The sequence below is a fragment of the Protomyctophum bolini genome, assembly GCF_963924005.1.
Source record: "Protomyctophum bolini genome assembly, chromosome: 3".
Taxonomy (NCBI): domain Eukaryota; kingdom Metazoa; phylum Chordata; class Actinopteri; order Myctophiformes; family Myctophidae; genus Protomyctophum; species Protomyctophum bolini.
In genome coordinates, this window is record NC_137864.1 from 22948626 (window position 1) to 22972760 (window position 24135).

Below are 24135 nucleotides of genomic sequence, written 5' to 3' on the forward strand. Positions count from 1 at the left end.
AGAGAACATTATACGGTTTAGTCTGTGTGCCTAAAAAGTACCTAAAAATATGGTTAGCCTCTCATCTACATTAACTAAATGACAGATTACTCCCTGCAGGAGAAATGGGCACAATCAAGCAAAAAAATAATACAAATAAATCCTCTTAACATCCCTGTGAACCATAAAGTTGAGCAGATAAATCCCCATCGCAGGCTGTTTGGTATAAAGTCCCAGTTCACTTTTACATGTCATGCCTTGAGGTCTCCACACAATCTCCATAACAAATGTAGCAAAACGTATATGGCTTCCAAAATACTATACCCATCAAAGACAAACCCCAGAAACTCTGATCAGGAAAACAATCCTTTTTGATGATGCCTCCAGCGAGAGGCGTCAGTCACACAGTCACTTCAAGAGAGTTGTCAGTTTGGTAGAGAAGACACATAATAGCAAAAAAACATGGTGAAAAAAAAGAATACTCACTGCAATGCAGTGTTGTATTTGGCAGGAACTTTTGATTTTAGTTTTAGTCATAGTCTCTTGAATAGTTTTCATTTAGTTTTAGTCACAATTTAGTGACCTGGAATGTCTTAGTGTTAGTCAAGTTTTAGTCGACTAAATCTGCAGTTGATTTATTCGACTAAAATGTATTTTGGCGGACCTTGATGCCGTTGTAATGACAGATTTCACACTTGCTGAAAATAGCAAAGCTCACAACGCGTCACAGTGCGACACACAGTGCGTTGTGAGCTTTTATTGCGTTGAGCTTTGATCGCGTTGTGAGCCTTTATCCAAGGCGCTTTACATAGATTGTGCCTTACATTCACACATTCACACACACATTCACACACCTTTACATATAATTGTGCCTTACATTCACCCATTCACACACACATTCACACACCTTTACATATAATTGTGCATTACATTCACCCATTCACACACCTTTACATATAATTGTGCATTACATTCACCCATTTACACACACATTCACACACCTTTACATATAGTTGTGCATTACATTCACGCACGCACGCACGCACACACACACACACACACACACACACACACACACACACACACACACACACACACACACACACACACACACACACACACACACACACCTTTACATAGAATTGTGCATTATATTCATCCAGGCATTCACACACACATTCATACAGCTTTATAGATTGTGCAATACATTCACCCATTCATACACCGATGGCGGCGGCCGGCGGAAACCATGCAAGACACCAACCAGCCCATCAGGAGCAATTGGGGTCATTGGAGTCTTGCTCAAGGACACTTAGACACAGGGATCGTATACTGGCAACCTTGCGGGTCCCATCCGGCCACTCTACCACTGAGCCACTGCCGCCCAGTTTACACATGATAAACTTGGCGCTTCTCTCTCTCTCTCTCTCTCTCTGTCTCTCTCTCTCTCTCTCTCTCTCTCTCTCTCTCTCTCTCTCTCTCTCTCTCTCTCTCTCTCTCTCTCTCTCTCTCTCTCTCTCTCTAATTAGGTAGACAGTATGTGAGAGTGTAGCCTATACTGTAATTACAGCAGTGACGAATGTCCAAATAATACTAGGCTGTATTCTGATTTATATTCAGAAGCCAATTATCGCAGAGCGCACATATACAACACAAGAAAACTGATTATTAGTGGGGAAGAACAAAGGTTTTACATCCAATACTGTATGAATCCAGACTCTCTCTCTCTCTCTCACTCTCTCTCATGCACACACGCACGTGTGTACACACACACACACACACACACACACACACACACACACACACACACACACACACGCACGCGCACACACACACACACACGCACGCACACGCACACACACACACACACACACACACACACACACACACACACACACACACACACACACACACACACACACATGCACGTACAAGCACAACATGGATGACTTTGAAGTGTCCTCTGCCTCTCCAGGGCTCTCGTACACACAGATAAAACCAGCAGTTCACAGAATCGTGACCACAAGAACCTCTCTTTTTTCTCACTCCATAGTTCCCATTAATTATTTCTCATTAATACGGTGCTTAATCCATTTAGACCTCAGGCCAATTCTAAAAAAAAAGACTTCTATGTTTCTATGTCAGTGGTGCTCAACCTTTTCCATGTCAAGTACCCCCAGAATTATCTGTATTTGGCCGCCGGATCCCCATTTGGAAATATGTTGTTCCAGGGACACCCCGAAAATGATCACTTTCACGCAGTTTGTTCACTATTTTACAAATCTGATCTGCTATTTTTCAACATGCTAAAGTTTTAAATAATGGTTAAAGTGGTTAAACGACACAGATGCGTTCCCGTCCTAAATGTGCTAATTAAAGGCTCTTTCATCTATGGCCGTATATTAATTGGGCTTGTCTGCCACATGAGGACGTGCTTTGAGAGGAATCATCTTAAACCAAACCAAACTATTACAGCGGGACAATTGACAAAGCACCTTGACGGTTCAAAATGGCTTGTGGCCCTTCACGGTCATTTTAAAAGCGGAAAATTGCTTGCTTGGCGATAAAGACATGCACTCTGAAAGTATACTTTGGCAACCAGGCACAGCACGTCCTGTCCACGACTGTCCACTCTAATGAACAAACAATACAAACAAACAGGTGCACATCCATCCATCTTCACCGCTTATCCGTAGTGACTTCCTCCTGGGGGGATCCCGAGACATTCCAAAGCCAGTGAGTTGATGTCATTCCTCCAACTGCGCCTTGGTCTGCCCGGGGGTCTCCTTCCAGTGGGACGTGCCTCGAGGACCTCCCTATATAGGGAGACGCCCGAGAGGCATCCTATATCCAGATGCCTCGAACCACCTAAGATGGCTCCTTTCCAGGTGAAAAAGCAGCGACTCTCCCCCGAGTCTCTCTCGCGTGACTGAACTTCTCACCCCATCTCTAAGGGAGATGCCTGCAGCCACCCATCGAAGAACGGAGAAGGAGATCAGCCAGTGCACATGCATCGTCAAAATGTTTGCTGCGCGGCAGATCAAAAGGGATGCGAGGCGCGTTTGCGTACCGAGAGCTGAGACAGGAATTTTGAGAATCCTGACACAACATTCTGGTGTCCAGGCACACAAATGTCTATCTACGTCCTGTAAGTGGAACTTAGAAAAAAAAACTAGTGTTGACTCAACAATAATCATTACAAGTGGCTCTTACTTTGAAGAGGAAGTCAGACAGAGGAAGTACATTTCGGTTGTAAACAAGCTCCTGTGACAGTTTTTTAAACTGAAAGGGAAAGTGGTTTTGATTCCATTCAGACGCAGGGCTATAGTCGCTAACCCATAGCATTCCATATCCGGGGTGGGGCATGGATCTGCAACTTCCATCGTTGCCCACTCAGTGCTCTCTACAGCTGGGCTGTAGAGAGCAGGGCCTGTAGTAACTACAGGGCCTGTAGTTATTCCAATGACTGGTCAGCCAGAACTAATGTTGTGGACAGCTTTTCTAACCATGGCACAAACGCACAGCATAAATCTCGATTCTATTAGCTGCTCATGTAGAACAACGTGACAAGTAGACATAGATGGATAATGTCACTCCACTGTGCTCCATGGAGAAAACTCAGTGACCCGCTCGCTGCGAGTTTGCGGTTAAGAAAAAAACAGCATGTCACATTTGGACTCACAAGGGACTGAGTGTGTTGCTAAGGCGATCTCGAGAGACAAACAAGATATATGGAAGCTTTTCTTAAAAAAGAAGGGGAAAAAACAGAAAGATAACTTTAACACAAATAAAAGTTGAAATACTACTATTAGGGTTTTGAACACACAAAACAAACAACACAGCAGCACAGATGTCATACACATTAGCTGAAACAATTCATCACACAAGTCAGTGATAAATGAAATATCTTATTTCCTTCACAAGGGAAATCTTAGCAATACACTGTGTTTATGGACTGAAGTCCTGTAAGAGCAGTGGTTCCCAAACCTTTTCATGTCAAGGACCCCCAAATTAACACTCATTAGTAAGCATGTAACGATACACTCAACTCACGATACGATACGTATCACGATATGAGGTTCACGATACGATTTTTCACGATATTTTAATGATGTATCTTCCCCCAAGCTTTTTTCACAATTTACACAAACTACACAAACTACATTGCAAAAGTAGCATTACTTTTCATGTAACATTACTTAATTTCTGTGCAACAACTGTAAACATGCTTTCATGTTTAAACCTAGCTCGAGTTAACATGTCATTTCTTTGAAGGCATCTTAGGATAGATGTAGACCTATTTGACAGTGCAGAAACATATTTGCATTCCTTGATGTATTAATGAGCATCAATAACGACCACGATCACCTGGGCACAGCTCCCCTCTGCAGGCCTCTACTACTGAAAGTGACTGCATGGAGTCTGTCTCATTTCTCTCCAAAAGCACGTGAATATGATGGAATATGATTACAGCTCACTTTTTTTATTTATTTGAAAATCGATTTATTTATTTTTAATAAATCGATACATATCGTCGGGATATAATATCGATATATATCGATATACGATATATTGTTACATGCCTACTCATTAGCCCGTGGACCCCCATTTGAAAAGATATGCCAGGGACCCCCATAAGAGAAGATCTTTACGGTTCTAGCAGTGATTCTCAACCCGTTTATTTTCAAGAACCCCCAGGTTTGACGTGAATTAGGTCTACGGTCCCCTATTTATTGGCATTTCTATCTCTGGGACCCCAATTTATATTGTCAAATTGATTTAACTCTGAGAGTGTACAAATGTGTACACTCTCAGAGTTACAAACCCATAAGGGTCCATTTGTGGTTCCGAACTATCATTTAGCTGGGGACCCTCTGTAACTCCCTCAAGGACCCCTAGGGGTCCCCGGACACCACTTTGGGAACCACTGCCCTAGAGGTTTAATATAGAGCACCGAAGTCTGACGTCACTTTCAGTAGAGGGCGCCAGTACACAGGTTCATGTATTTCTTTAGTTGCATTGAAATCCCCGTTTTAGATCGCTTCATATAAGAACTGTGTTTGAAATATAAACCGATCACCCCGGCCTTTCTGTCAGGGGGGTGGCTGTGTGTCGTTAATGATGTCCATTAATATTTGATACAGCCAGTTTCTGGAGAAAATGGAATTAATGTGGCCGCAAAAGCCTTGAAACTACATATGAAGGCAATGTCGCTGCTAATATACGTCACGCCCAGCTGTCAACACATTGCCTTCCTGAGATTCCTCGTTGACGTAAGCTCAGCTGGTGCTGACTCGACTCGTACTAACCACGAAACATTAAATATCAATAAAATAAAAATAAACGTAATTAACATTCAGTTTCTGATGCAGCCACCCGCCTATACCGGAAATGTAGTCTCTGGGTTGTTTGACTCGTTTCTAACGCTTATTTTGTTACTCTTTGGGTATATTTGTACATTTCCACCTTCAGTCGATGCTTCATATCCATATGAGTGAAAAGGCCGGGGTGATCGGTTAATTTTTCAAACGCAGTTCTTATATGAAGAGATCTAAAATCCCCCTATGGGGATTTCAATGCAAATAAAAAATACATGAACCTGGGGACTGACGCCCTCTTCCGACAGTGACGTCAGGACTTGTGCTCTATTGAAGGGGAGATGTATTGCACTGACTTCAGCACTGCCTGACCAGATGGAATATTGCAGCTATATGTCATCATTATAACTCCACATAAGCAACGCAAAGCCCATCTGGCTGGGACATCAGTGCAATGTTCAATAAACAGAAAATATTATTTTACAAGAATAAACAAACACCATCATGAAAAATGGCTCACTCACAACTCTAATCCAACAACTAATGTGGAGATGGAACACGGTTCAAAACTCCAGACGATTCAAAAAGTATGAGGCTTTCATGCCAATTTAAAATGTCTCAGGCTGTGACAAATCTAACAGCTTGTGCAGTGCTATCTTAGAACCTGTGATCAGTATCACCTGTCTCTCCACACGGCTAAAAAGAAAGGCACCGTATACTATTCTGGCCTTAGTAAAAAATGTCATTAAGTTCTCTCACTGACCAGCCTTTTGATGCACTGGCTCAACTCCCACTGAGGCTAATTTCAGGATTGTTGAATCCGGTAACACGGCTTTGTTGAGAAGCAGCTAGCGGTCGTCCCAGCCAGGCTTTCCTTTTGAACATCAATGCCTTTCAGACAGAGCAGTCCAAAGCCTCTTAGAAACACTGTCATTCAAACTTCAAATGAAGGAGAGAGTGAAGAGGAGAGGAGAGAGGCCGGGCTACACAACACATCTCCACATCCAAAGAGCTGGTTTTTACCCCTTCCTTTCACTTCACTTCATTATACTTTCTACACGAGAGAGCAGGATTTCTAAAGTTCCTATGATATACATTTTGTGATATGATATGACTTTATGATATGAACCAATAGAGCACCAAAGTCTGACGTCACTTTCAATAGAGAGTCACGCCCAGCTGTCAACACATTGCGTTCCTGAGATTCCTCGTTGACTTAAGCTCAGCTGGCGGTGACTCGACTTGTACTAACCACGAAACATTAAATATAAATTAAAAATAAATAAAAGAACGTAATTAACATGTCAGTTTATGTTGTGCGACGGAGAGCTGCAGCCACCCTGCCTACCCAGAAATGTCTCTGGGTTGTTTGACTCGTTTCTAGTGCTTATTTTGTTACTCTTATGGGTATATTTGTAGGTACATTTCCACCTTCAGTCGATGCTTCATATCCATATGAATGAAAAGGCCGGGATGATCGGTTTATTTTTCAAACACAGTTTGACAAGAGATCTAAAATCCCCTATGGGATTTCAATGCAAATAAAAAGTACACAAACCTGTGAGGACTGGCGCCCTCTATTGACAGTGACGTCAGGACTTCGGTGCTCCATAGCCGAATGGGGACGTACAAGTATAAACCATTGCTTAAACTTCACCGCCTCAATCTTGTTTCCTTAGTCAGAGGAATCCAGTAGGTTTGGATTGACATCCACTGACTCACTGCTACAGTAAGGAGTTATGATTTTACAAAGTAATCTTTACTCTCCTCCACCAAGTTCAACTTCAGTAAAGGCCGCAAATTAATTAATTACTTACAGGTGAACATTCCTGCAGGACAAACCTTCCAGCCTCCCAAAACAGACTGTTTTAGCAGCAGGACCTTATACTGTTACCTTCCAGGACCTTCTACTTACCCGCTAGCTTAATGAATTATGACAGTATGATGACATCTCCCCTCCACACACACACACCCACACCCGGGCCCCACACACGCACGCACGCACGCACGCACGCACGCACGCACGCACGCACGCACGCACGCACGCACGCACGCACGCACGCACACACACACACACACACACACACACACACACACACACACACACACACACACACACACACACACACCAGCCCTGACGCAGCCTCAGAAGACTGGAGGCTGCAGACATCCACCAACTCTCAATAATGCTAGAAAAACTTTGTCATAACAAGCTATACTTTTGGATGAAATGCAAAGCACCTGAATGGGCCCTATATGTTTGAAGACCTGCATCATCATCATCATCATCATCATCATCATGTAACAATCAGAGCACACGCGCAGTGCCGTTCACTTCTTGTATACAGGCGGACTAAAAATCTGAATAACTAAATCTACTTAGCTCTCCTTGGTTTTAACAAAACACGCAGCGTTTGGAGGTCTTTGCCGATTATCCAGTGATCTAGAGGGGAACATTGGCACTTTCTAGAGCAAGGATGGCCAGGTGGCAGTATGTGTGTTAACCAAGTGTGCATGCATAACATGCTCTACATCCTCTCTGTCAATAATTTTAAGGACATACAGTCAGTGAGTTCAGACTCAGAGTACATTGACCAACAGCCAATGGCCCACTATCCAATCACAATACATGAATCAACAGTGAGTCATGTGGCATAGCATACTATTATAGCACACATTGACACCGGACAGTTGACCAAGATCAAACATTCATGAAGATGACTTTAATTCAGTGTCAGTCAGTGTGGTGTTTAACGTTAGCAGCTGATGGACTGGACAGTGAATTTCCCGTCTTAGAGAGGAATAGCACATTTAGTCTTGTTCTTAATTAACTTTTAATCTGCTTAATCAATGACCTCTTCCATACAGGAAAGGATTCCAAATAAGCCAGCTGGCTTCTTCCTTTCCTTGCATTGAATTGTTGTTCTTTGATATGTGCTAAATAAATAAACATAAAAACCACATCATTCTGTTAAATTTGAAATTCCAACGTTGAGAGAACAGCTTTCATACATATGGAACCCGGATTTAATACTGTCAATAAGAGTGGTATTATTAAGAAATATCCCAGCCCCTGCTTGCTTACAAACACACTGTGGACATTAAATACATCTGGAAAAGAATATTGATATTTGGTGTGATTTGTTTTGTGACTTACTGCACACAGTCACATGAAATTATGTTCTCCAGCTAAAAGTAATGAGAAAATGAATGGATATTGAGTATGCAAACCATACTGTAACGATGAACTATGAATGAACTGTGGTAAAAAAAAAATCACAACCGAAGTGAGGGTCGCTAATATATTAAAGTCTAACTCATGTTGATTAGGTGATGTAATGGTGATGTAAAACAAACAGTGCCAAAACAAACATTACATTCTCTTTATTGTTAATGGCATTTAATATTTGTGTTAGGGACAAGATGATGTACATTTTCCCTTCATTGTCAATGGCGTTTTTAAAATAAACATTGAACTAAAAACAAACCTGTACATAGCAAAAAAGAAGAAAGAAACAAGCTGAGAAAAAGTTATTGAGATATAATAATGGCAAGATAAGAGCGAAGGAATTAAATTACACTAAACTACACAGTTTGTAGAATATTTGAAAGGGGTGTTTCATAAGGAACAGTTGCATACTAGTAATCCACAACAATGAAACAGACAGTGGAAGCCACAGACTGTGCTAGTAGATATAGGAACATACTGCGTTGATTTGCAGTTGCCGCAGATGCCAATGATATTGATTCAGCAGATGACATATTGAAAAGAAAACAGAATGTTTATTTTTAAAAAGGGTTGAGTATGTCACTCAAGGGGTTACAGAAGGGCTTGGTGACTTTTCCTCGTGAAATCTTCAATACAGCAGTCCTATACTGCATATGGTATGTCAATAAATAGTCGATCCTCTAACTGTAAAGACATTCTCTCTCTGAATTATTTGTGAAACATCAATACAGTATGTAGCCTAAGGCCTTTTGCGCACGCACGCATGCACGCACGCACGCACGCACGCACGCACGCACGCACGCGCACACACACACACACACACACACACACACACACACACACACACACACACACACACACACACACACACACACACACACACACACACACACACACACACACACACACACACACACACACATGAATCATGGTCATGCTGCCTTCCCTTCTCTGTGTGCAGAGCGTAGAGCTAAACCTCATAGATCCTAAAACACAGAGCAACAGAGCTGAAACGTCAATCCAGTTAAAGGACAACTTCACCACTTTTCAACCTATCTTCGTATAATTGCTCCTCAGTAATGATCATGGTAAAATGGCCATGGCTCAGTGGTCCAGGCACCTTGGCTGGAAATCCAGTCTGGCAGTGTGCCACGGGCTCGACTCCCAATGGCCTTTACTGCATGTCTTCCCCCCCATCTCTCTTCCTATTTCCTGTCAGCCTACTGTCTGTCCCTCCATCATTTTTTTAAAATAAAGACAAAATAAAACATAAAAAAAAAGAAAAGGGCAGGGCAGGGGCTGAAGCCCCCTTTGATGTCTATGTGTGCACAACCCTGCCAGTGAGGCATTCATGCTCCACTCAAACTTATTACATTTTCTGTTCAGTATGCAGAACTTTGTTCTGTCTGTCTGTCTGTCTGTCTGACTGTCTGTAACATCAATACCATATAAATATAAATACACAAGGACAAAGAAAAGTCCTTGGCTGTAAAGGCTATATTAATCTTACATGACAACACCACGGCCATCTTCGACTTTTTTTTGCCATTAAATTAATGACAGAAAAGTCCTATCTGATTGACCGCCCATTCATCCAAACAGAAAAGTTCTATCTGATTGTATTAAATGTGTTAAAGTGTTTGTTTCATAAAAAATACACGGTAGACAACATGAGCTACTTCCTGTCAAGAAATACCTTGCAGGTGATTATCTTGTGTGTAGTTTGGAAGCGCTCACATTCAGTATTATTGTCCTGCTGCATCCTGCATTATGTGCAAATTCAAAACAGGTGCTATAGTATACTATACATGAGGCTGTTGAGTGATATCCAACACGCATTTCCAAGCTATACACAACAAAGACATTATGTTCTCTTCTTTCCACTTTAGCAAACAAACATGACTGACAGAAAAGAGTAATGAATAAGCACATTATGGTGATGATAATAAATTAATTACACTTTTTTTGTAACTGCCTGAACAAAAGACACATGCAGTGAACAAGCATTCCTTCCCTGTGTGACAACCACACAACAGACGGATGAATACTGTTCAGTAAGTGGGAAGATGAATGGAGAGCGAGCATATGTGTGTGTGTGTGTGTGTGTGTGTGTGTGTGTGTGTGTGTGTGTGTGTGTGTGTGTGTGTGTGTGTGTGTGTGTGTGTGTGTGTGTGCGTGCGTGCGTGCGTGCGTGCGTGCATGTGCGTATATATGTGCGTATGTGTGCGTATGTGTGTATGTGTACACATGCGCTTGAGAGAAAGAGAAAGAGAGAGAGAGAGGCTGTGGCAGCTGTGTCTGACGGGGGAGTGGAAGCTCCGTAGAATATAGACACGCCTCTGGGATGAGTTTCATTTAAAACCTCCAGCTGTGAAACACAGCATGGGAAAGAAAGGCTGCAGACTGTGATGATCAGATCTATAAGAACATGGTGGCATGACTCATCACACCAGATCTATAAGAACACGCGGTGGCATGACTCGTGACACCAGATCTATAAGACCATGGTGGCATGACTCGTGACACCAGATCTATAAGACCATGGTGGCATGACTCGTGACACCAGATCTATAAGACCATGGTGGCATGACTCGTGAGTCCAGATCAAGAGTTGTGTGTGCAGTCCAGTCCAGACCAGTCCAGTCCAGTCCAGACCAGTCCAGTCCAGTCCAGACCAGTCCAGTCCAGTCCAGTCCAGACCAGTCCAGTCCAGTCCAGACAAGACCAGACCAGACCAGTCCAGTCCAGTCCAGTCCAGTCCAGTCCAGTCCAGTCCAGTCCAGTCCAGTCCAGTCCAGACCAGACCAGTCCAGTCCAGACCAGACCAGACCAGACCAGACCAGTCCAGACCAGACCAGACCAGTCCAGTCCAGACCAGACCAGACCAGTCCAGACCAGCCCAGTCCAGACCAGACCAGAGACATGAGACCAGATCCAGTGTAATGTGGCCGTCCTCCATCCATGAGGGATGCTGATGATCTAGAGTCTAGAGAATAACCCACACATTTTTGAGGGCCCTTCATATATACAGGTTTAATGTTGACATGTGTCATTTACGTCATATTATTGTTTGTTAATGGCGTTTAATGTGGGTGTTGGCACCGTTTGTTTTACATCACCATTACATCACCTAATCAACATGAGTTAGACTTATATATTATATTAGCGCCCCTCACTTCACTTGAGAACTACTTTTACAATGACCCACTCAACAAGATCTATCAAAAAAAGGGAAAGAAATCCCATTGCTGAAAATAGTTTCTCATCATTCGTAGAACGTCCAATAGCAGCTAGCTCATCATTCATAGAACGTCCAATAGCAGCTAGCTCATCATTCATAGAACGTCCAATAGCAGCTAGCTCATCATTCATAGAACGTCCAATAGCAGCTAGCTCATCATTCGTAGAACGTCCAATAGCAGCTAGCTCATCATTCATAGAACGTCCAATAGCAGCTAGCTCATCATTCATAGAACGTCCAATAGCAGCTAGCTCATCATTCATAGAACGTCCAATAGCAGCTAGCTCATCATTCATAGAACGTCCAATAGCAGCTAGCTCATCATTCATAGAACGTCCAATAGCAGCTAGCTCATCATTCATAGAACGTCCAATAGCAGCTCATCATTCATAGAACGTCCAATAGCAGCTCATCATGCATAGAACGTCTAATAGAGCAGCTAATCATTCATAGCATATTGTTGGCGCTACAGAATAAAGTCACACACTTCCTCTGGCACGTATACAGCAGAGTCTCCCCCGCTGACTCCAAACAGCTGATTCCAACACTACACCCTCTGCTGCTGTGCATTCAAGGTCAAAGACTCTGTGAGACCTATGGAGTTATCGTAGAAGTGGGCCTTTGGATACGATTTTGTCCACAATTCCATGCTGTGGAATGATGTTGATTGATGTTGGTACCATTAGGATAGATAACAGATAAAAACATTGATCAAAATAACATTTAATCTACATTCTCTAATTGTGTAGACTTCTTGTAAATTGAGTAATGCAGATGTTTAACAATATTTAACTTTTGAGAGCGTAACATGAAACCAAATGGACCCAGTACGGGTCCAATTGGTTTCATTTTACACTGTGTGGCTCTGTGGAAGTGCATTCCCAGGACCGTTGTGCTGACTCTATAGTGTACTGTATAACAGTTGCCGTGCTAATAAACAATGCGTTTCACCTTTAGTGAGTTTTTCCATTCCTTTCTTTTGTGCATTGGTTATCGTGATTATATAAGTGCTGTCTACTGGCAAGCACCGTGAAAAAAGAACGGTTCAGATTCCCTTTCTCTAAAGAAGCAGAAACAAACGTGTGCTGTGGGAGGGAGAGAGAGAGAGCCTGAATAATAGCCTCACAGTCATTCATGTGCAAAGCACAGTACAGTCCACTGTGACCGGCAGGACAAAAGCCTCACCTAGCATAACCAAACAGGCACGACACACAGCACGACACACAGCACGACACACAGCACGACACACAGCACGACACACAGCACGACACACAGCACGACACACAGCACGACACACAGCACGACACACAGCGCGACACACAGCACGACACACAGCACGACACACAGCGCGACACACAGCGCGACACACAGCACGACACACAGCGCGGTGCACAGCACGGCGCACAGCGTGGCATCATGACACACAGCGTGGCATCATGACACACAGCGTGGCATCATGACACACAGTGTGGCATCATGACACACAGTGTGGCATCATGACACACAGCGTGGCATCATGACACACAGTGTAGCATCATGACACACAGTGTGGCATCATGACACACAGCGTGGCATCATGACACACAGTGTGGCATCATGACACACAGTGTGGCATCATGACACACAGTGTGGCATCATGACACACAGTGTGGCATCATGACACACAGTGTGGCATCATGACACACAGCGTGGCATCATGACACACAGTGTGGCATCATGACACACAGCGTGGCATCATGACACACAGTGTGGCATCATGACACACAGCGTGGCATCATGACACACAGTGTGGCATCATGACACACAGCGTGGCATCATGACACACAGTGTGGCATCATGACACACAGTGTGGCATCATGACACACAGCGTGGCATCATGACACACAGTGTGGCATCATGACACACAGTGTGGCATCATGACACACAGCGTGGCATCATGACACACAGCGTGGCATCATGACACAGCATGGCATCATGACACACAGCATGGCATCATGACACACAGTGTGGCATCATGACACACAGCGTGGCATCATGACACACAGTGTGGCATCATGACACACAGTGTGGCATCATGACACACAGCGTGGCATCATGACACACAGTGTGGCATCATGACACACAGTGTGGCATCATGACACACAGCGTGGCATCATGACACACAGCGTGGCATCATGACACAGCATGGCATCATGACACACAGTGTGGCATCATGACACACAGTGTGGCATCATGACACACAGCGTGGCATCATGACACACAGTGTGGCATCATGACACACAGCGTGGCATCATGACACAGCATGGCATCATGACACACAGTGTGGCATCATGACACACAGTGTGGCATCATGACACACAGCGTGGCATCATGACACACAGCGTGGCATCATGACACAGCATGGCATCATGACACACAGTGTGGCATCATGACACACAGTGTGGCATCATGACACACAGCGTGGCATCATGACACAGCATGGCATCATGACACACAGCGTGGCATCATGACACACAGCGTGGCATCATGACACACAGCGTGGCATCATGACACACAGCGTGGCATCATGACACACAGCGTGGTTTTTGCCTGTTGTCATTGCAGCTCAAAAGGCATCAGAACACACAGAAAAAACGCCAGACCACAGAAAATCTACAGAATGTTAAAAGTTCAGGTGATGTGGGTGTAATTGAGGTCATAAAAAACCTAAAAGAAAAATGAAAAGTAAAAATGTACTGTACGTCATGAAACCTTTAACTTTTATCAACTTTTTATCTTTTATTTATTTATTTTACTCCTAACATCAAACGGTAAAAAGTAACTGCCATAGCAGTTCCGCAGTCTGCTCTGGGGTAGCATGGAGGGGGGGGACAGAGAAACAGGAAGACAGATTTGAAACTACATTCACAAGGTAGAAGTAGTGCCACGTATGCAGATAAAATCAGACACTAGCCATGAGGCACTATGGCTAATATTTTATATTCACGCGCAGGCAGGCACACACACACACACAGACACACACCCGCGCACGCACGCTACCTGAGCAGAATAGGAAATGGTGCAGCACTCTTAAGTACTGTCCCTTAAAATCTTTGACTACTATTCACGAGTTGCCCGAGTTAATAAATTGTAGAACACTTTCCCTGCAATTCGCGAGCTGCCCGAGTTATGTTTTCATTGTTTAATCCACGTTTTTAATCAGTCTTAAGTCATATACAGTCCACTGACAGAATGAGATATGAGACGCATTTTGATGACGTCATCGCAAAAAGGTCCGTCGCTCCGGCATGCAAAGGACTATGGGAAATTGAGTCCCTGTTGTTTACAGTGAATCTGTTGTTGTTGTGACCGCCGCTATGGAATACTTTAAGGTTTTAGCTGAGTTTATATAAAAAATGGTGTCGCAAGGAACAGATATTATAAAGATCCAGACTATACAATAGCATTAAGTCCATAATGTACAGAGGGCATGAAGGCACTGGGGTCATTGTGACCTGATAAAACTCTCTTTCCGTAAAAAGCAAGGATCCACAGCTGTCTCCTGATAGTATGTTGGCTTTGTTTACACATTCCAAGAGCTGCTATCAAACTGCCAAGGCTAAATACATGTAGGCTAAAATCTAAACAGGGCTACAGTATTACAAGGTATTGGCTGGGGACAGAGACAGTGGGTGAATCTGGCGACAGAGATCTACCATCATACTAAAATTCAGCGAATGTCTGTCTGTCTGTCTGTCTGAATGTCCCTGACAGCGCTTTATCTCAACATTGGCTGGCCCAATCACTCCCACTTTTCACACAGGCATGGACCATAATTATATGGAGGTCTTAATGGAGCCCTTTTTCCAATTTCACACATTAATGATTTATAATGAATTTATTAGTGGATTAAAAAATGCAAAAATGGGTATTGTACTGTCAATATGACATGAATATGAATGCAAAGTAGCGGTCCATGTGTGGACAGGCTACCTGTCGCCGTTGTGCATGGTGAGATGTGTGCAAACCGTGTAGTTTATCAGGAGAAGAATACCAAAGGATGCAAGATTTATTACTGAATTAAAAACGCACCGGGCGCAGTACCCCCCCCCATGGCCACAAGAGGGGGGCAAATATCTCACAACGGGTAAGGGCTAGTTATTATAAAGGATAATAGGGCCATGAAATGGACAACAGGACGAGGACAAACAACAATATAGGCTTCTAGGCCAAAGTTAAAGATGATATGGACCTCTTTGACCTGACAAATATATATGTCCAACTTGACATGACGTGTAAATAACATCAATTTTATCCATCAACGGTGACGCAACTAAGGTTTGCTTCAAGATAGGTACAGTATATAGAGGGGCCAATCGTCCGTAGAGGTCGGCAGTACTTGCACACTCTGCTTGCGCACTAATAGGCCATGTATGACCATACTTGTGTGCACTGTCCAGTGTGTCCAGCCCTCTAATAAATCACCGTTGTTAGAGTCTGGCCTGACCAGCTGAGAGTATACCTTCATGTGTCGAGGCGAGAACCCTCCCGACGTCACCACAATGATGTGTCATGTTGACCCAGCTCCAGCCGGGTCACATATATATACCGATCGATGGGAATGAGTTAGAATAGATTTCAGAACTGCACATTGTGGTATGTAAAAGGTATATTCTCTCTCAGAATCCTGCCCAAGTGGAGAAATATGAAACCTAAAACATGAGCCCATAGGCTGCACTAGATCCATTTAAATATGACACCTAAAACATGAGCCCACAACTTGGACACTCAGGCATGAAGGAACCATGAGTTCAAGTCCGTTGCTCTCCCCATGTCCCTCATAATATGGGGAGTAGGTTGGCGGAGGGTGTGTAGAGCCCAGGATCACATTAGATAATTGACACAGGGGTGAAAAATGGGTTACAAAATCGTGGGATAAAAATTTAATTAAAAATAAAACATGAGCCCAGGCTGCACTAGATCCATTTAAATATGAAACCTATAAACATGAGCCCAGGATCCATTTTCACTTTTCAGTGATGCACACAATACCAAAAGTGCAGTTTATTTTTAATAGTAAAAAAAAAAGTACAAAAGTATTGGCATCAGAATATAAAGTACCAAAAGTTAAAGTAGACCTACTCGTGTGTGAACTTCTACATCTAGTATTTTCTTACTTTATTACATGTAGGACTTGAAGTGGTTAATGTATGTTTTGTAATAATAATCTAAATCTGCAAAGAAACTAGTAACTAACAGTAGAATTAATAGTACTGAAAATTGGGAAATCACACCCGTGTGATGTTCTCATGTTCTCATAATGGCCAATCACAATTTGCGGACACTTTTGTCTTCAATGTTTGTGTTTACAGAGACTCTCAAAGCTGGACATAGGAGGGGCTACTGGCTAGCGCGCCTCAAAAATACCTTGATTATATTTAAGCACAGTGCTTGAGTACATGCACTTAGTTACACTTTCCACCACTGAAAAGTGATGGCAATTATGATATCAATCAAACATAATTCACATTATGTGTTTTGCTAGCAAATAGCAAAGTATCCGTTAAAACTTTCCAGGGAGGTCGTATTTTGCTGCCATTTAAACTGCTCAGGCCTACGTTTTGTTTGGTCTCTAAGCTCAGCTCCTTGGAAACGGGCCTGGTGAATGAAAGACAGAGAAAGGCCTTTAGAAAAGAGTCTCTTTTGAGAAAACCATGCAGGGAGACCATGTGTTTGAGCTCTTTAACCCTGCAAGACCCGGATATATTTATACTTGCAAAAAAAAAAGAGATTTCAACCTTACTACTACTTTGTACTACTATGACTTTTTAAAGGAAATTATGTAAAAAAAAATGTATATGAATTATTAAAATAATAATAATAAAGTATTAATTTACATTTGGGGGCTATCTTTCACAATAATAAATGTACATGTTCTAATGATCACAAAAACATATATATTGCAGGCCTTTTACTTTTTTCAGGGTTAAAGGTCAAAGGTTAGAAATTGTTAAAAATAAGAGAGATTTTGAAGTTGTGTGAATTTCTGCCTCTGTGGGGGGTATTTATATGCAAATATCATGACCAGTGGCATTGCAAGACCAAACAATGAACATCAATGATGATGTCTAGGTGGAGAAAAAAAAACAGAACTAAAACATTAATTAAGTGATTAATTAAAATAAAATATTGACCAAAAGCATTGCTGGGTCCTGTAGGGTTAAAAACGTAACCATCTGAACCCCAGCAAACCTATTCTGTGGGGACAGCAACAATCTACAAGCTCACAATACAATATATATAGATCTACAAGCTCACAACAACGCGTTGTACAATAACAAGTGAATACTGTACTGTACTGTACTGTACTGTACTGTACTGTACTGTACTGTACTGTACTGTACTGTACTGTACTGTACTAAAATCAAACAATATAAATACTGGTACACATTTTTTTTCTTCTGATACAACATTGTAATGTTAGAGACCACAGAAGTGAACCTTTCAGCCTGTTACTCTGCAAGACATTACTCTATGACTATAAGCCATATCTCCAAAACTGGTAGGTCAAACTGAACAACCAATATGTCAATTTGAAGCTTTCACATGACATGAACAAATCAATGACTATTAGCCTGGGTCAGAAACGGTCACAAATGGTGGTCCTGGTCCGTGCCGTGGCTCATATTATGCTGAATAAATAATGGACCTCGAAGTGAAAAGGGTTGAAAACTACTGCCCCCCCCCCCCCCCCCCATTTGCATTTGCACAGTGGTGGAAAAAGTACTCAAATGTTTTAATTTAAGTAAAAGCATCAATACTGCAATGGAGAACTACTCACAGTACAACTCAGGAATTCATACTTGAAGCACTTGAGTAGATGTACTCGGTTCCTTTCCTCCAGTGCATTTACAATGTGCTGCTGATGACTATGCAGGACAACCCGTCCCCCCCGTCCCCCCGTCCCCCCGCCCCCCGTCAACAGGCTGCGTTCTGCTGACTAAGCATTAGCAGTTCAATCACAAATGGGGGATGGGCTGCAGAGTGGAAACACAGAGCAGCTGGACCGCCATGCTTTGATCAGAGATGACTGTCATGTTCTTCATTGTGTTTATAGAGACATGAAAAGAAGAAAAACAATAATACATTTTTTTAAGCAAGATTTGCTCTCTTGTGAAAATAGCAGTCCCACTTTCTATAAGAAAGCCCGATAGCGATGACATACGAGTGCTTTATTTAAGCCATCAATATGCCATGTTGCATTGTTTTTTATCTTTTTGTTCTTTGTGGGACTGTATGTGATGTCTCGTTTGTTATTAGTCCATTCAACACAATCCTAAACAAGTGATGAAGTAATGCTTGATTCATTCCTGTGGAATTACAATCCACACTAGAACAAACAAAACAAAGATTGGATTAAGAGGCTGAGTAGCGGGGAGTGTGGGGAGGTGTTGGAGGGCTATGATTAATGCTAACAATCTCAAGGGGACCAAAGTATACACAAGTTTAATATTGTGGTTCTTAAGCTGTGAGTGACTCCACTCTTTCCAAAACAAATACCCACCACAGTTATAATGAGTCAGCCACTATACTAACTAATACTATACTGGGATGGTTGCCAAGGCCCGCTCAGAAATGGGATGGTTGCCAAGGGGATGGGTTAGTATAAACACAGTCCCTCTCTCCAGGATTGTGTGTATTTTGTTTTCGTGATTAATGCGAGTATAATACGTGCTTGATTTTGCAGTAGCTCTTCTAAAGAGCAACAAAGCCAATTTTGCAGTATTTGTTCTATTTGCAGCTGTGCCAAAAACGTGAAAACCAGCAAAGCAAAGTTACCCTGAATCTCAACCTTATGGCTGAGAGCTGAGCCAGAAGGCAAAGCTCTCCGTCTACAGAGCAACCTTCCTTCCTACTCTCACCTATGGTCATGAAGTGTGGGTCATGACCCAAAGAATAAGGTTGCGAGAACATACTGTATACCAAAATGAGTTTTCTTTGACGGGTGGCTGGCATCTCCCTTAGAGATATACGTAGGGTGAGAAGTTCAGTCATGCGAGAGAGACTCGTAGTAGAGTCGCTGCTCCTTAATTCGCCTGGAAAGGAGCCAGCTTATGGTTCGGGCATCTGGTTTGGATGCCTCTCGGGCGTCTCCCTATAGGGAGGTCCTCGAAGCACGTCCCACTGGGAGGAGACCCCGGGGCAGACCAAGGCGCAGTTGGAGGAATCACATCGACTCACTGGCCTTGGACCGTCTCGGGATCCCCCAGGAGGAAGTCACTAATGTTGCTCTGGAGAAGGAAGTCTGGCGCTCTCTGGTGGAGCCGTTTCCCCCGCGACCCGACTACGGATAAGCAGTTGAATATGGATGGATGGATGCAAAATAAGTAAAACCTTCCTTTCCCTTATCTATGGCATATTGTGTCGATACAGACTTTGAGACAATAGAAAATAAAGTAATGTTATGTTATGTGAATAACGCTAACATGCATGATTAAAATATCACACATTTTCTGACTGCTTTGACAAAATGCGCTCTAAAAAAAGCTGCTGGTATATAAGAGCAGTCGCATGCAGATGAGCGGATGCGCATCTGATGGGTAAAAAAATTATGGATTATTTCGCCTATACATGTCCAGGAAGGAACATTGACACGTCTGTATTGAATGGTTAATTATGTGGAACATATTGGCAGCCTGGAGGGACTAAATGCAGGGCAGCACAGGTGTCATGTTTAACTCATTAAGGCCACGTACGGGACCGCATCTGAGTCGCGTTATAGCGTTTAACCACTTCAACCATTGGGTTATGCTTTAGTTGTTGACAAATAGCAGATCTACAAGCTCGTAGCGCGGCACCGAGCGTCACGCTACGAGCTTGTAGATCTGCTATTTTTGAAAAATCGTGAAAATGAGTGCAAATCTTTTAAATATATATCCTTTCACAGTGGATGTTTTAAACTCATATCGTTGCTTCTGGGGGGGGGGGGCTCGCTGGAACAACATATTTTCAGATGGGGGGTCCAGTGGCCAAATATAGATAATTCTGTGGGTTCTTAACATGAAAAGGTTTGGCCAATGAAAACTGTCAGGATTTGGAATACATTCTGTATAGAATCCGGTAAACAGGTCTTAATGGCTTAATGTTGCCGTTCTTGTTGTTGAAGATACGTGGATGCAGCTCTACTAATTGGCTCCACAGGACCATTGTTGACGAACGGCATTATATCACATGCCGGCACGAGTCACAATAAGCCAGTGTGAGCGCAAGCACGCAGTCACGTGCTCATACCAACTGCACAAACTGCAACACAAAGGAATCCATGGCCGTGCATGAGCATACAGCGTCAGGCTATATAGTCTAGTGGCCCAGGCAGGCAGGCCAGCCAATGCCAAACACCAGCACTGGTTTAGCATCCTAATCCTTTTCTCCCAATCTACTTGTTATGACAGTAAGTAATTCACCATGGGAAAGATACGTGTGACATAAAGGGAGGCTTCCTGACAGACAGTGCAGGGGAGTTTCACTTTCTGAATGTAATGTAATTATCTATAGCGGAACAGCGCTGTTCTTTTCAGCTCCACCACACTCCACTGTGCAGGAGACCTGTATTAGTCGCCATCGCAGCGACCCCCCCCCCCCCCCCCCCGGCATCCCACCTATAGCTGTGAACACGGAGCGATTGTGTCTCACAATAAGAGCGACTAACAAAGTCCAACGCACCGCGGAGGTTTCAAACCGGTGGCGTACGGGAGGGGTAGCAAGCAATGCACCAAATCTTTTATTATTATTCATTTTTGCAACCCATTTTTTCCACCCAATGTCAATTATCTAATGTAATCCTGGGCGCTACACTTCCTCTGCCAACCTGGGGGGGGGGGAGTGTTACATTCTTATTGAAGCAAGCACTCTTATCGTCTCCACCAGGCCGAAGGCATGGGGAGAGAGTATGTTTTGTGTGTGTGTGTGTGTGTGTGTGTGTGTGTGTGTGTGTGTGTGTGTGTGTGTGTGTGTGTGTGTGTGTGTGTGTGTGTGTGTGTGTGTGTGTTGTGTGTGTGTGTGTGTGTGTGTGTGTGTGTGTGTGTGTCCGTCTGTGTACAGCTAATCTCCGGCACCGTTAACCCGGTCGATTTTGCACACACAATGCCAAACCTCTGCCCCAAATTTTCCACAACGGCCTGTTATAGCGCCAACCAGGAGGCCGACTTTTTTATATTACTCCTCCAGATTCTGTCCAAAAATCTAAGTCACATGACCTATAGTCATGTGTTCAAGACGGATCTGTCTGATATTTCATATCCTAATTGGCTTTCAAAGTTTGCAGGATTAGCCCGTTTTTGAACAAAAAGCCTCAAATTATGAACGGAGCGTGTAATTTGCGTGAAATCTTTCACTCACTTTCCTACTAGACTGAGGAATATATCCCAGCCTTTTCACATTGGCCTGTTATAAGCGCCACCAACAGGTGGATTTTTGCAAAACACATTTTTGGAACAAAATCCTCAAAATCATCCAATTGCCATCAAAGTCATAAGAACAAATGGCACCTTTCTCACATTGGCCTATTATAGCGCCACCAGGAGGCCACAACCTGACCTGCCCTGGTGGAGACTTGTGCCCCGAGGAAGGGGTACTTTTTCTAGTTAACGTGATGTTAGAGGCTACACTGTGGTGAAAGCCCCCCCCTCTGGACTTTCAGCGACGCCATGCACTGTTTTAAACCTCAGTTCTCCACGGCAGTGGCCATGGAATCCCATCCCTGCATATGTGCCAGCTGGATGCCCCCCGCATTTTTTCTTTTTTGCTAAAAGTTTCAAGCCAGAGTGGAACAAGTAGAAACGTTTGGCTAGCCAGGACAATGTGGGCTCCAACAAGCAGGTTTTTGATGGAATGATCAATCAGACCTATATATATATATATATACTTTGTTGAAAAGGAAATCCTATAGCAAAACTATTGATCACTTTTTCATCCATCACCACCAACTAAAACTCCATGAAACACCTCCTTTCCCCAGAACGGTGCTTGCTTTGTGAACAGTATAGGCCAATTTAGATAAACAATTATATTTAGCACACAATCTATCTACAATATAAATATAAAGTCTATGTACGTGCGTGCGTGTGTGTGCGTGCACGTGTGTGTGTGTGTGTGTGTGTGTGTGTGTGTGTGTGTGTGTGTGTGTGTGTGTGTACGTCTGTAATCCATATAACTCGGAAACCGTTCGCCACACCGACTTCAAATTTCCGAGCCGGCGGGATGCAACCTTGTCCAGAACCGGTACAAAAGCCTCTGTCCATGCAGGCTCTGGACAGGGCCCAAATTAGCCATTAATGATCACACCTGATCACATTCACCCCTATGGATATTAATAGTTCATAAACCAGCGGTACCTGTGTGACCAGCGGCTCCAGCAGCCTCTCCACGGTCAGGGTTCGGATCTCCAGACTCTTGGGGTCCCATTTGAGCAGGATGGGGGACGTGGCAGTCGTCATGTTTTCTAGGGGGGACACAGTTAAAGCAAAACGTTAGAACAGTGGTTTTCAACCAGTGGTTTCAGGAGGTCCCCAGCTAAATGGAGAGTTGGTAACCGCACCGGTCCATTTGGTTTCATTTTACACTCTCAAGAGTTAAATTATTGATACACATCTGCATTACTTAATTTACAAGTGTACACAATTAGAGATTGTAGAATAATTGTTATTTTTGTAACGATAACAAAATTCTACGTTTTGGGTCTGAGAGGCTAAATGTCAATTTGGTTTCATTTTAGACGCTCAAGAGTAACATTATTGTTAAACATATGCATTAATTAATTTACAAGAAGTCTACACAATTACAGAATGTAGAAGACTTGTTATTTTGATCAAAGTTTGCCTGTTATCTCTCCTGATGGTACCAACATCAATACAGCCTGGAATTGTTGGCCTTGTCTTGGGTCTGAGAGGCTAAATGGTGGACCGTGGCTCAAATGCCAAATAAATAATGGGCCTTAATGAAAAAGGTTGAAAACCACTGGTTTAGAACAATGTATCTAGACTTAACAGTTAGCACCAGGTATTCCATAACCACTTCAATATAGTTCATACTTTAGCTGTTGAAACATAGCAGATCTACAAGCTCATAGCCCAGCAGTAGAGTTCTCAAAGGGCCTCAAAATGAAGGCCTGGGTTCTGTATTATGAACAGCAGCTCGAGGATGACGAACAGTGCATGTGTGAGTACCAGGACATTATTAATAGACGATTTGTGGAAGAAAATGAAGTTTGGAGCTACTAAAATACCTGCATTAGAATGAAGACAACTATAGCTGCATTCTAACTGCATTGTACTATGGGAGGGGTGGGGGGAAATGGAGAACAGGAGGCATCTACTGTATGAAACATTTCA

General features: G+C 43.1%; 1 protein-coding gene across 3 annotated transcripts in view; it reads right to left on the reverse strand.

Moving 5' to 3' along the window:
• Nucleotides 1-23241, reverse strand: part of ctnna2 (catenin (cadherin-associated protein), alpha 2) — a gene marked incomplete at its 5' end in the record, with an annotated part of 495295 nt that extends 472054 nt beyond the window's left edge. For all 3 annotated transcript variants that reach the window (XM_080759408.1, XM_080759409.1, XM_080759407.1), the window contains one exon: nucleotides 23140-23241. In XM_080759408.1, the coding sequence (XP_080615534.1) occupies nucleotides 23140-23241 (102 nt within the window). The remainder of the gene's footprint in view (nucleotides 1-23139) is intronic.
• Between the last annotated feature and the right edge of the window lie 894 nt (nucleotides 23242-24135).